The sequence below is a fragment of the Oncorhynchus mykiss genome, chromosome 18, assembly GCF_013265735.2.
Source record: "Oncorhynchus mykiss isolate Arlee chromosome 18, USDA_OmykA_1.1, whole genome shotgun sequence".
Classification (NCBI taxonomy): Eukaryota; Metazoa; Chordata; class Actinopteri; order Salmoniformes; family Salmonidae; genus Oncorhynchus; species Oncorhynchus mykiss.
The window spans coordinates 39,195,633-39,208,208 of record NC_048582.1 but is presented as its reverse complement, the minus strand read 5'-3'; the positions used below and the strand labels follow the sequence as shown (position 1 = coordinate 39,208,208).

General features: G+C 41.7%; 1 protein-coding gene across 1 annotated transcript; it reads right to left on the bottom strand.

Moving 5' to 3' along the window:
- Positions 1 to 5,094: 5,094 nt before the first annotated feature.
- Positions 5,095 to 12,576, bottom strand: LOC110496193 (glyceraldehyde-3-phosphate dehydrogenase). Its single transcript, XM_021571946.2, has 12 exons — positions 12,496 to 12,576; positions 11,957 to 12,002; positions 10,244 to 10,343; positions 9,933 to 10,042; positions 8,386 to 8,476; positions 7,970 to 8,085; positions 6,983 to 7,064; positions 6,556 to 6,707; positions 6,253 to 6,331; positions 5,935 to 6,018; positions 5,497 to 5,594; positions 5,095 to 5,384 (listed from the first exon to the last, which is right to left on the bottom strand). Exons 2-12 carry the CDS (start codon positions 11,977 to 11,979, stop codon positions 5,315 to 5,317), a joined length of 1,005 nt encoding a protein of 334 aa, XP_021427621.2. The 5' UTR covers positions 11,980 to 12,002; positions 12,496 to 12,576; the 3' UTR covers positions 5,095 to 5,314.

The window sequence follows — 12,576 nt, the reverse complement described above, 5'->3', positions numbered from 1 at the left end:
CGTAGGAGATAAGTCTCTTATGTGCTCCGACGTCCTCAAGTGACGCTGAGTGTGCCGTAAAACTCCTAAATTGTGAGCCATTTTCGATTGGAATAAAGAATTGAAACAAAATAATTGAAACAAATAATAATGCCATTGGTGTTAAACACACATTATGATATCAATTAAAAGTGTCGGGAAATTCACTCAAGCCAAGCAGTAGTCTATCCAAAGTGAGGATGTCTATTGCGCGTTTACTCCAGTCGTGGCGGTAGTTAAAAACCGCAGTACCCTGTTTATTTCTGCCTGGCCCTCGTCTTGACTGCACGTTTACATCAGCAAAGATCGTGTGTAAAAGTTCTCTGCTCATATTGTCTAAAAGCTATGGGCTACTACTGGTTTATTAGAATTTTTGGGCCGTGTTTTGTGCAAAAGTAAGCCTCCACTTAGTTTAAATATATGCTACACATGTACATATACCCCCCAGTTATTCACTGTTGAGGTAATATAACAATTGCTCACTCACTGAAAATCTAGATATACCCTTGAAACATGCTCAGATACCAATAGTTTGAAAAATAAAATAATCCCCTCACAGTTTTGATCCTTTAAAAACACATTCACAAAATGCATTTTTTTTTTGTCAAATCCCTTTCATTTTAAAATGACACAGAGTACATGGAATTATAATGAACATATGCAGTAGTAGTCAAAAGTTTGGCACACCCACTCATTCAAGGGTTTTCCCTTATTTTTTACATTGTAGAATAATAGTGAAGCCATCAAAACGATGAAAAAAACACATGGAATCGTGTAGTAAACAAAAAAAGTATTAAACAAATCAAAATATCTGCTATATTTGAGATTCTTCAAAGTAGACACCTTTTACCATGATGGCAGCTTTGCACACTCTTGGCATTCTCTCAACCAGCTTCATGAGGTAGTCACCTGGAATGCATTTCAATGAACAGGTGTGCCTTGTTAAAAGTTAATTTGTTGAATTTCTTTCCTTCTTAATGCATTTGAGCCAATCAGTTGTGTTTTGACAAGGTAGGGGTGCTACACAGAAGATTTGGTAAAAGACCAAGTCCATATTATGGCAAAAACAGCTCAAATAATAAGAGAAATTACAGTCCATCATTACTTTAAGACATGAAGGTCAGTCAATCAAGAACCTTGAAAGTTTCTTCAAGTGCAGTTGCAAAAACCATCAAGCGCTATGATGAAACTGGCTCTCATGAGGACCGCCATGGGAACGGAAGACCCAGAGTTACCACTGCTGCAGAAGATAAATTCATTAGATTGCAGCCCAAGTAAATGCTTCAGACTTCAAGTAACAGACACATCTCAACATCAACTGTTCATATGAGACTGCGTGAATCAGGCCTTTATGGTCGAATTCCTGCAAAGAAACCACTACTAAAGGACACCAATAAGAAGAAAAGACTTGATTGGGCCAAGAAACACGAGCAATGGACTTTAGACTGGTAGAAATCTGTCCTTTTGGTCTGATGACTCCAAATTTGAGATTTTTGGTTCCAACCATTGTGTCTTTGTGAGACGCAGAGTAGGTGAACAGATGATCTCCGCATGTGTGGTTCCTACTGTGAACCATGGAGGAGGTGGTGTGGGGGTGCTTTGTTGGTGACACTGTCAGTGATTTATTTAGAATTCAAGGCACACTTAACCAGCATGGCTATCACAGGATTCTGCAGCAATACGCCATCCCATCTGGTTTGCGCTTAGTGGGACTATAATTTGTTTTTCAACAGGACAATTACCCCAAACACACCTCCAGGCTGTGGAAGGGCTATTTGACCAAGGAGGAGAGTGGTAGAGTGCTGCATCAGATGATCTGGCCTCTACAATCACCCAACCTCAACCCACTTCAGATGGTTTGGGATGAGTTGGACTGCAGAGTGAAGGAAAAGCAGCCAAGAAGTGCTCAGCATATCTCCTTCAAGGCCGTTGGAAAAGCATTCCTCATGAAGCTGGTTGAGAGAATGCCAAGAGTGTGCAAATCTGTCATCAAGGCTAAGGATGGCTACTTTGAAGAATCTCAAATATAAAATATATTTAGATTTGTTTAACACTTTTTGGGTTACTACATGATTCCATATGTGTGATTTCATGTTTTTGATGTCTTCACTATTATTCTAGTGTATAAAACAGTAAAAATAAAGAAAAACCCTTGAAGGAGCAGCTGTGTCCAAACATTTGACTGGTACTGTGTGTATGTATGTACATGTATGTATTACAATGAAGCAAGCATGGCTTTGAATAGATGTTTTCTTTTGACTGGCTATACACCACCTTAAAACAACAGGCAGGTAGGTACATACAGCACAGAGGTCTATTAGGTCATCCTTTTCAAAGGCTGATAGGAAGATGTAGAATGAATTAGACTGAAATAAAACTGGAATGGAAATAACCAACACGTCACTTTTCAGATGAGCCATTATCTCTAATAATGGTTGTAATTTCAATGCACAGTTCTCCAACAAGTGTAAAGTAAGTGAATTACATGTATTGGTATTGGAAAGAGTTGAGAGGTTAGGGGAATTCCCAAAAGACCCCAGAAAAATGAGAATTCCCTGGGGATAATCTAAGAGTTCTTGGAGTAGAAAGACCTCCAATGTCAGGGAAGTTGTTGCTGATCATCAAGCGCTGATGCTCCATTACGCAATTTCCTCTCGTTTGGTCGAGGACGGCTGAAATATGGGAAAATAACATTTATTTTATTTGACCATTTTTGACACATACATAAAAGTTGTGGATATATCCAAGGTTAAGTGTTGAATGTTGTACTTGCAGTCACTTGGATGAGTGGAGAGAAGGACAAGGGCACGCCCTCTTATTGTGGACAGATCGCTGTTGGTCATGAACTCCTGCCGCATCTTGTGTAGATCTCACCCCAGCATATTTTCTAATGTCAATCTCTGGCCTGCCATCCACTGAAATGTCAGAAGGAATTAAATATTCACTAGGATCATCTTCCAATAGCATTTTGAACGTGTACTGTGTGTGTACAGTATGTCCCCCACAGGAATCGACCTAGGCATTAAAATCAGACTTATGCATCCTAGTGTAACAGGAAGAGATATTCACAGTTGGAAATGGAGGATGTTGCACTATTCTCAATGGTGGTTGTCACTGTCCTGGTAGAATTGTGTATACTGACTTGTAATTGAGGAAAATGGTGGTCTCTCAAAGGTGGTGGTGGTCTTTGTTCTAGTAAACTTGTCAGGATTTAACATACTTGAAGTTATGGATGTTGGTATCTTGTCAGTGGTTGTTTTGTTACATTGGTCCTGTCCTGAACAAGTGAAGGGGCAGAAACAATCAACATAAAGGGATAGTTTTCTACAGAAAGCCATGTGAAGCAAGCAATGCATGCCTGCCTGCCTGCCATGCTTCTATATAAATTTTTTTCAAAATTGCTGAGAAATACTTAAATCCAAATTATATTGCCACAATATCACTACGTTTTTGGAAGATAACTTTTCCAAAAAATGTTTGTCTACCTGTTTGAACACAAAATCAATTAGGATTGCAGTAATAACCTGGAAAATACCCCTTTAAGTGGGTGCACTCATTTTCCACAGTGACAATGTCAATTTGACCGACCTGTGTTAGGGGAGTGGACATAGGCAGTAAGACCTTGAATGGAGGAAAGTGCTTCTTCCTCCTCAACATGCAGGGCTGTGGGTACAGGAGCCATGACTTGTGGATGTGGCATTGGTAGGAGCAGCTGTAGTCGGGCTGGAAGAGGTTTTCCCAACATTATCTTCCTCCTCTATGAGACACAGAGAAAGAGCGCAAGATGGGGCATGTAAAACCCATTTAGCCTTCAAATTTAAAAGGCACAATCTAACTTTGGCAATAAGACGAAGACAAACCCATTCATGTAATATTTACGATTTCCCCATCTGATAAATATGAGATTGCGAGGCCCATTCGAACACGCCATCGGACAGACAACGGATCTCGTGCTTCTCCCCAAAACGCAACACCTTGGATTCAGATGAGAAAAATAAAGTGTTTATTTTTCAGGAAAACTTCTAATCTTTTACATTGGTGATGATTTGAAGCAAGAGTATTTTTCATAAGTTACATGTTTATTTTGAAAACTGCAAATGAGATATAGCATTTATTATTGCTTTGGAATTGCCACAAATTTGCATCTTCTCCCAAAAAATTTCCTAGTGCCTCTGAGATGGTAAATAAATACATTTATTTCAGCTCTTGCTAACCCTGATGATGTCATCCTGATCACTGACCATATTTGTAAACTTCATCACAGAAGCAAGGATGTAACGTAACATTTGGCAAAAGTTAAGGTCTGAATACTTTCCGAATGCACTGAAATACTTAATCGTTAAGTGAATAGTAATAGATTGGACAGAAAACTATTTTCTTCTGAAGTGCGCACCCGTTTCCCTGTCGTGGTAAAAAAAAGGTTCACTTAGTGACAGTTATGAATAACCCATAGAAAGTTCAATACTTATATGAACAATAGTCTCTTCTTTGCCTGTTCTCGTTCCTTGTCTCGTGTGAGAGCAATGATGTGTGTGTGATTTGAATGCACTGAGCTATTGACTTGATCTGCCATACATCACTGACTATAGCTCCTGCCATCATGTAAGCTGTTTCTCTAAGGAACCAAAAACAATATGGAGTCAAGCATTTTTCTTTAGAATACAATGCACTACTGAACTGGTCTACTTTTTGCTTCCATCTGGAAAATGGTTTCAGTTAAAAAGGTTCTTAAAAAGTTACACCCACTTCTGAAGAACTCTCAATCACTTCTCAGAAACGGTATACTTTCACGTTCCACTAGGTGTTGATAGGCAAGATAAGTCTGTCTGCACTTCTCTTGTCAACATCATTTTAAAACTCAGACTTGAGTAAATGGGAACATTTTAGCATGCCATTCATGGTCCAAATGCTTAGTTTTACAGCCTCTGTTGAGCTGTAATGAAACGTACCCTGAATAACAAGTTTGATTCACAGAAATAAAATGTAAACAGATCTAAATTCATGCGTGGATTTGAACAATTCATGCATTTACAAGATGTGCGCCTGAGGACTGAGACGGCAAAAAAATAAAAATTGTTCAGAAACAAATTACTTTTATTGTGAACTAAGGCACAGGTGGACAGGAATATTCTGCAGGCAAAAAGACTCAGTCTTCTGAACAGAACAGAGGTGTGACATATTATAAAACATTGCTATAGACTTTACTACTGGCTCCTTCTCTGGCGGAGGACTGTTTGGATGTCCGTTCAGGAGAAGGAAGAGGCCATGGGGGGGTTGGAAGTGTGTTGTGGAAACATTACTCTTTGAGTGCCATGTGCAGACACAAGTCAATAACGCGGTTGCTATAGCCATACTCATTGTCGTACCTATGGGAGAGGGAGCAAGAGGAAGGAGTCTTTATAATGTATATAAATACTCAAAATTATGATATTGATTGTGTGTGTGTTTGTTGGGGGGTAGGTCTAGATAGATAAATACCATGAGACCAGCTTGACAAAGTGGTCGTTGAGTGCAATGCCTGCCCCTGCGTCGAAGATTGAGGAACGTTTGTCGCCGTTGAAGTCTGTGGACACCACCTGAGGGGGGAGAGCAACAGGCTTTAGGCTCATTATGTGAAAAACTGAAGTGAACCACCAATTAACAATCACTCTACTGCTCCCTAGTGTTTGAACTCAGGTATTGTATCATATGACCTTGAGGCTCAGTGCAGGAGTGTAAGGAAAGCTTGGGCCCTGTTGATGTACTCTTAAATTGCATCCTTCCTTATTTCCTTCTTTGTGGTCATCACTGACATGACAGCAACACAGAACCTTACTCACAGCTCTCAAATCATGCTAGATCAGATTTCTGAAAGTATGGAAGGAATAATGCATTTTATAGTATTCAAGCAGGGTCTTGGAATGGGAAAATATTTACTTGGTCCTCCGTGTATCCCAGAATTCCCTTCATGGGTCCTTTGGAAGCCTCCTTGATGACTCTCTTGATCTCTTCATAAGGGGCCTGAGGCAGACAGGAGAAAACATTAAAATGTAGAACAATGTAACCAAATGGAGACAAATGCCTGTTGCATGTTATGTTGACAGTAAGGAAATGTGCAAAAACAAGGGTAGCTTGTCGGTGGGTGGGAAGCATGGGCAAGAGGAATTAGGTATTCAGAGTTGCTTTACTTGTGTATAACATTCAATTCAATAAAACACATCAAAAAGAGCCGAGAGCGGTGAATGGGAGACTTACAGCCTTCTCAAGACGGACAGTCAGGTCAACCACGGACACATTGGGAGTGGGGACACGGAAGGCCATGCCGGTCAGCTTGCTGTGGGTCATGAAGTTCAGTTAAATCTACATTCTGGGATTGAATTTCCAAAATAATGACAGCCCTGGTTTTGATATACAGCCGAGGGATGGGGCTAGGGAAATGTAAAAGCTTTGCAATATTCAGATGCGCCATTAGCGAAAAGCACGATACAAATCCCATCCATTATCACCATGGTCGTAAAACCTCCATTACGAAACCAGTGGCCTCGGATTGGTTCATACCCATTCAGCTCGGGGATAACCTTGCTCACGGCCTTGGCGGCGCCGGTGGAGGCGGGGATAATGTTCTGGCTGGCACCACGTCCATCTCTCCACAGCTTACCGGAGGGCCCGTCAACGGTCTTCTGTGTGGCTGTGACGGCGTGAACTGTGCTCTGTGGGAAGAAACAAGTGATATAGATGTTAGTCTATGCGAGGTGTTGTTCATTAGGCACCAAACAGGAAGTTACTATCTGAACTAATAAGAAAACCTAATTTAATTTTTTTTCCATTGTGTACCCTAAGGAACACAACCCAGGGCTTGTGCAGAGCAGCAACATGAATGTTGTAAGCATTAGCATGTACATTGACGTCTCCACCAGTGTTGACTCACTTTTTACCGCCACAGCCCAGTCCCTGTGGTAATTGTGCTGTTTGAATCCATTCTTACCATGAGACCCTCAATGATGCCGAAGTTGTCGTTGATAACCTTGGCGATGGGAGCCAGGCAGTTAGTTGTGCAGGAGGCGTTGCTGTGAGGACATGACATCATTATCAATAATAAATCAACATGCGCCCACTCGGAAAAGACGCTACGCCACATCAACCTCAACTGTATTCGCCGACTACAAAATCAGCATATCTACATCAAGCCACTCCTCCACCCGCCTTTGAACCACATTAAATCCTGCCTCTCTGAAACAAACCTGGACGCAACACAACTTTCCCTTTCCGCTGGTGTGTTCTTCCAGTCCAAACTCCAGAGTTTTGGCGACAGGGTCTTATCTACAGCTACACTCAGGGTCTAGAACTTCTCTCCACCGGTCCTCCTAGTCCTGTCTAAACCTTCCCATAAGTCCCACTCCACCTCAGTTCTTTCAAATGTTCTTGTTTGTTTCGTCTTGCCGTTTCCTTTATTGCCTTTTAGAAAAGCGGCATATAAGAAACATTCTTAATAATATGACAGCGCCACAAACGTTTAGTAATTTAACATTGTGCCACACAGCCATAAAGTAATACTTTAAAGAGCTGCAACCTGTATTAAAACCAATAGTTATCCAGTCTGATTTGTTGTTTTCTTACGTCAAGACGAGACATGCGGCTGCCATATGATTTTAATACAAGGTCTATGGAAATCCCTGTGACGTAAACAACGCGTGGAATGCGAGTACACACAATTTGACAAAATGGTGGAAAACAGTTATGTTCCAAAATCTGTCAAACACCCTCTCTAGCGATATTGTCCCGATGTTTTCAGGCCACGTTTCATTCTCGCATTCTCAGTAAGACAGAGGGAGGGTTTATGACCTGCTGGAACAGAGTGAGTGTGTGTTTCAGTGATTGTTTGCACAAGTAACATATCACTATGTGGCAGGACTGTTTGTACGTGTCACACGGCTCCTTTAAAATAATGTTATGGTGGAGGGGAGTGGCTTACCTGACAACCTTCAGGGAGTTATCGTAATGATGGTGGTTGACTCCCATCACGAACATGGGGGCATCGGCGCTGGGGGCGGAGATGATGACCCTCTTGGCACCTCCCTGCAGGTGAGCCTATGGTGGTGGTGGGTGGGGTGAGAGGGCAAAGGGTACGTTTGTGTAACAACAAATACACAGCATCAAGGCTGCCTTGCTTGGTTCAGTCACATACAGCCGATGATATGCAAAATTGGTAGTCTGGAGGCGATTAAAACAATTTACAACATGAAAATATATACAGCACTGTGCTTACTCACTGCTCACCCACAATATTATAGCCATGAAATATTAAAACGTTTTTTTTCTCACAGAATTCAAGTATAGACCGTTGTCAATGTGACCTACTTCCTACTGCTAGTGAAGAGCGGTACTTACAGAGGCCTTGTCGATGGTGGTGAACACACCAGTAGACTCAACAACGTAGTCAGCGCCAGCATCACCCCACTTGATCTGGGAAGGGTCCCTCCTGAAGATGGCAAAGAGATGGAAGTTAGGATTATACCACAAAATCAGGGTTAGAATTACAGGGGTCCTATATACTCCCATAGCAATGCAGGGATGGGTTCACCTGTATAAGGAGTTGGTCCCCCTTTACTGCTATAACAGCCTCCACTCTTCTGGGAAGGCTTTCCACTAGATGTTGGAACATTACTGCGGGGACTTGCTTCCATTCAGCCACAAAAGCATTAGCGAGGTCAGGCACTGATGTAGTGCGATTAGGCCTGGCTCGTAGTTGGCATTCCAATTCATCCCAAAGGTGTTCGATGGGGTTGAGGTCAGGGCTATGTGCAGGCCAGTCAAGTTCTTCTACACCGATCTCGACAAGCATTTCTGTATGGGCCTCGCTTTGTGCACGGGGGCATTGTCATGCTGAAACAGGAACTTCCCCAAACTGTTGCCTCAAAGTTGGAAGCACAGAATTGTCTAGAACGTCATTGTATGCTGTAGCGTTAAGATTTCCCTTTACTGGAACTAAGGGGCCTAGCCCGAACCATGAAAAACAGCCCCAGACCATTATTCCTCTTCCAAACTCTACAGTTGGCACTATGCATTTGGGCAAGTAGCATTCTCCTGGCAACAGCCAAACCCAGATTCATCTGTCGGAATGCCAGATGTAGAAGTGTGATTCATTACTCCAGAGAACGCGTTTCCACTGCTCCAGATTTCAATGTCGGCGAGCTTTACACCACTCCGGCTGACGCTGGGCATTGCGCATGGTGATCTTAGGTGTGGGTGGCTGCTCGGCCATGGAAACCCATTTCATGAAGCTCCCAACGAACAGTTCTTGTGCTGATGTTGCCTCCAGAGGCAGTTTGGAACTCTGTAGTAAGTGTTGCAACCGAGGACAGATGATTTTTACGAGCTTCAGCACTCGGCGTTCCTGTTCTGTGAGCTTGTGTGGCCTACCACATCGCGGCTGAGCCGTTGTTGCTCCTAGACGTTTCCACTTCGCAATAACAGCACTTACAGTTGACCGGGCCAGCTCTAGCACAGCAGCAACGTTATGAACTGACTTGTTGGAAAGGTGGCATCCTAGTACAGTGCCAGATCGAAAGTCACTGAGCTCTTCAGTAAGGCCATTCTACTGCCACTGTTTGTCTATAGAGATTGCATGGCTGTGTGCTCGATTTTTTTTTAATGCACCTGTCAGCAACGGGCGTGGCTGAAATAGCCGAATCCACTAATTTGAAGGGGTATCCACATACCTTGTAAACATGGTCTAGCCTACTACTAAGGAATTCCCAAGAGTCAATGTGAATGTTTAAGATAGACAAATACTCATATTGCCAGAAGTAGTATATAACCCATCAATTTGATTCTGCACACAACAGTATCTCAGAAACATTGTCATTTCAAACCATGCATAAAATAAGCCAATGAATGAAGCTGGAGCATTAGTAAAGAAAAGGAAAAACACTTACTCATGGAAAACTGTGATGTGCAGGTTGCCAATGATCAGCTTGCCATTCTCTTGTCTCACTTCACTGTGCTTCCATACACCGTGAGTGGAGTCATACTTGAACATGTAGACCTATGGAACAACAACCTTTAGGGAAGTGTTGAATATGAGAACAGTAAACCTGTGCACCTGAGATTTTTCTAGAGTTTAACCAAAAAAAAAAAAAACTGACCCACTCAAGGTCTGACTTTGGTAAAAATATGTTTACATCTCTCCCTCAATTTCAGTAACCTATATTTTGGTATATTAAGCAGTAGGCTATATAAAGTTCACCATGTAGTCCAGGTCAATGAAGGGGTCGTTGATTGCGACGACATTGACTTCACCACTCTTGGCAGCGGCACGGGTCACCAGGCGCCCGATACGCCCAAATCTGAGAAGAGAAAAATCAGTCTTAATTCATATATAAGCAAATCCATATCACACACTATACCAGCAGGTGGCGGCAGCCATGTGACGCAGGTAGACACACCCACACCTAAACATGAGTCCTGCACACAAGGGTCAACATATGGCTCAGCAAAGGAGTCAAAGTTCATCAGAAAGGAGTTAACAAGCATCAGAAATTACACAAGGCAAAAATAATAAAGTTTTGGTAAGGTGTTCTGGCGAAAAATACCTTGTTATCAATTTCCTTTAACAAGTCATTTAGTTCTGATCAACAAAGTTACATCATACTCTACTTCACAAACCGTTTTGGAACTGCGAACAGTCAGCATGATCTTTTAGTCAGTCATTAGACATAATTTAGTTTCCATACTTAGGAGGAGTGAAATATCAATCTCCAGGTCGCAGCGTTTCGTCTTTCAAGTGGGCACAGTAAAACTGTTAGGTTGATTTTGGGAAAGGGTCTATCATAACAAACTTTAATCTCCCTGCAGTTTAGTGACAGCTGACTATTGGTCAAATAAAAGGTTAGAGGAATAGGATCGGTGTAAGAGTTCCTCCAAACTGTCTCGCTGTGACCTCTGAACTTCAGCTGAAAAGGTTAGCGGGATATTATTAGATGGGTAGAATAAAGGAATGTGACAGCTGAGGAGAGGAAAGATACAAGAGTGCTGCAAAGAGGCGTTGTGACAACCAAACCATAAGAAGAGGATGGTAAGTGGCCAGACCAGGGAGGTGTTGAAACACACCATAGCAACAACAATAAAAAAAGTGCAACGAAAAATGAAAATAAGAATTCATTGGACAAGTTCAGGTAGTCCCTTCTGATTTCGGCCTGTATGCTTCTGTTTCGTTTCTAGTGAAAGCTGTACAACCCAGGCTTGTGAATTTGAGAGCAAGCGCCTATGGCAGGGACCATCAACTAGACTCAGCCGCAGGCTTATTTTTTCTTGAGCGGGTGGTCAGAGGCCCGGAACACAATTACAAATAACTGCAAGAAGCCCAAACGGATATAATATTGAAGTAAAACTTGCTTACATTTGTATACGATCACATACTGTATATCTCTCTATTACGCGTGGGAATACTTTGGAACAGATTTCCTAAAGTAAAATCTCTTGGGGCTGATTTTCTGGTGTTTTTACAGTCTTTTTATGTCCAACAACAAACATGCATACATACATATATTTTTTTGAAACTTGGAGCGACACACAAAAAAAAAAAAGTCACCCGCAACCCAGCCGCCAGTTGGGGAACCCTGGACTATGGCATGTACAGTACAGAAGTGCAATGCAGTCCAGGGTCTATCCGGTGACACGATCCTGTCAACAGAGAGTTCTTATGTTCTCTTTAAGACAATACAATTTCAAATACTCTAAATTTGCCCAGTGACAGAAGCAGACACACCCCCAACTACATTTTTTTTTTTTTTTAAGTCAAAATGCATGGTCCAGCAGTTTGGTCAGGCTTATGAACTTGAGAGCAAGCACCTGTGGAATGTACAGTACAGAAGTGCAATGCCGCCCAGGGTATTACCTTGTCACTTGATCCTGTTAAGTTTTAAAATATATAATTTAAAAGATAAAATATGCAACTTACCCATTGATTCCAATCTTCACCATTCTGCCTGATCTGGTCTAGTTCACTGAAGGTAAAACAAAATAATAGGTCATTAACTTGTGTTACAAAGCCCAGCACAGTATGAACATGAGGCAAAATTTGAATACGCAACAAAAATCATCTATGTACAACAATACATTAAGCATCACTGATTAACCGTCACTATAGAAAGAATCCAGCAGTGTTAGATACAAATCTATTTTGTGGCATCTATAGAATCCCAAGAATTGCACAATGCATACCTGACATTAGAATAATTTCAAAGAGCCCAAAATTGTTGATCACCTAAAATACTCAACTATTCATGCCACGTAGGCTAATTTATTCTCTCTCATCTACACCCATTGTAGCCTGCATCTATACAAATTTTTGTCATACAAGACATCAATTCAAAACGCCAGGTAGGACTCAACCTGCCAAAGTGTAAATTGCCACAAAAAAAAAACAACGCATAATTCTACTATTAAATGTCAAGTTGGCTATGAAGCCATAAAGAGGTTAATAACGTTGAAAAGTACCGTTTGTGAGTTGCTCTGTCCACAATGTCGGCAAGGTGCGCTCGCAATTTATGTTCCTATAGGGTCCATGGACACGCCCCC

Coding starts and splice junctions, on each gene's coding strand:
- LOC110496193 (XM_021571946.2), bottom strand. CDS start 11,979: ATGGTGAAGATTGGAATCAATGG. Junction 10,043..10,243: donor TCATTGACCTGGACTACATG/GTGAACTTTATA, acceptor GTTGTTCCATAG/GTCTACATGTTCAAGTATGA. Junction 5,385..5,496: donor TTTGTCAAGCTGGTCTCATG/GTATTTATCTAT, acceptor CCTCTCCCATAG/GTACGACAATGAGTATGGCT.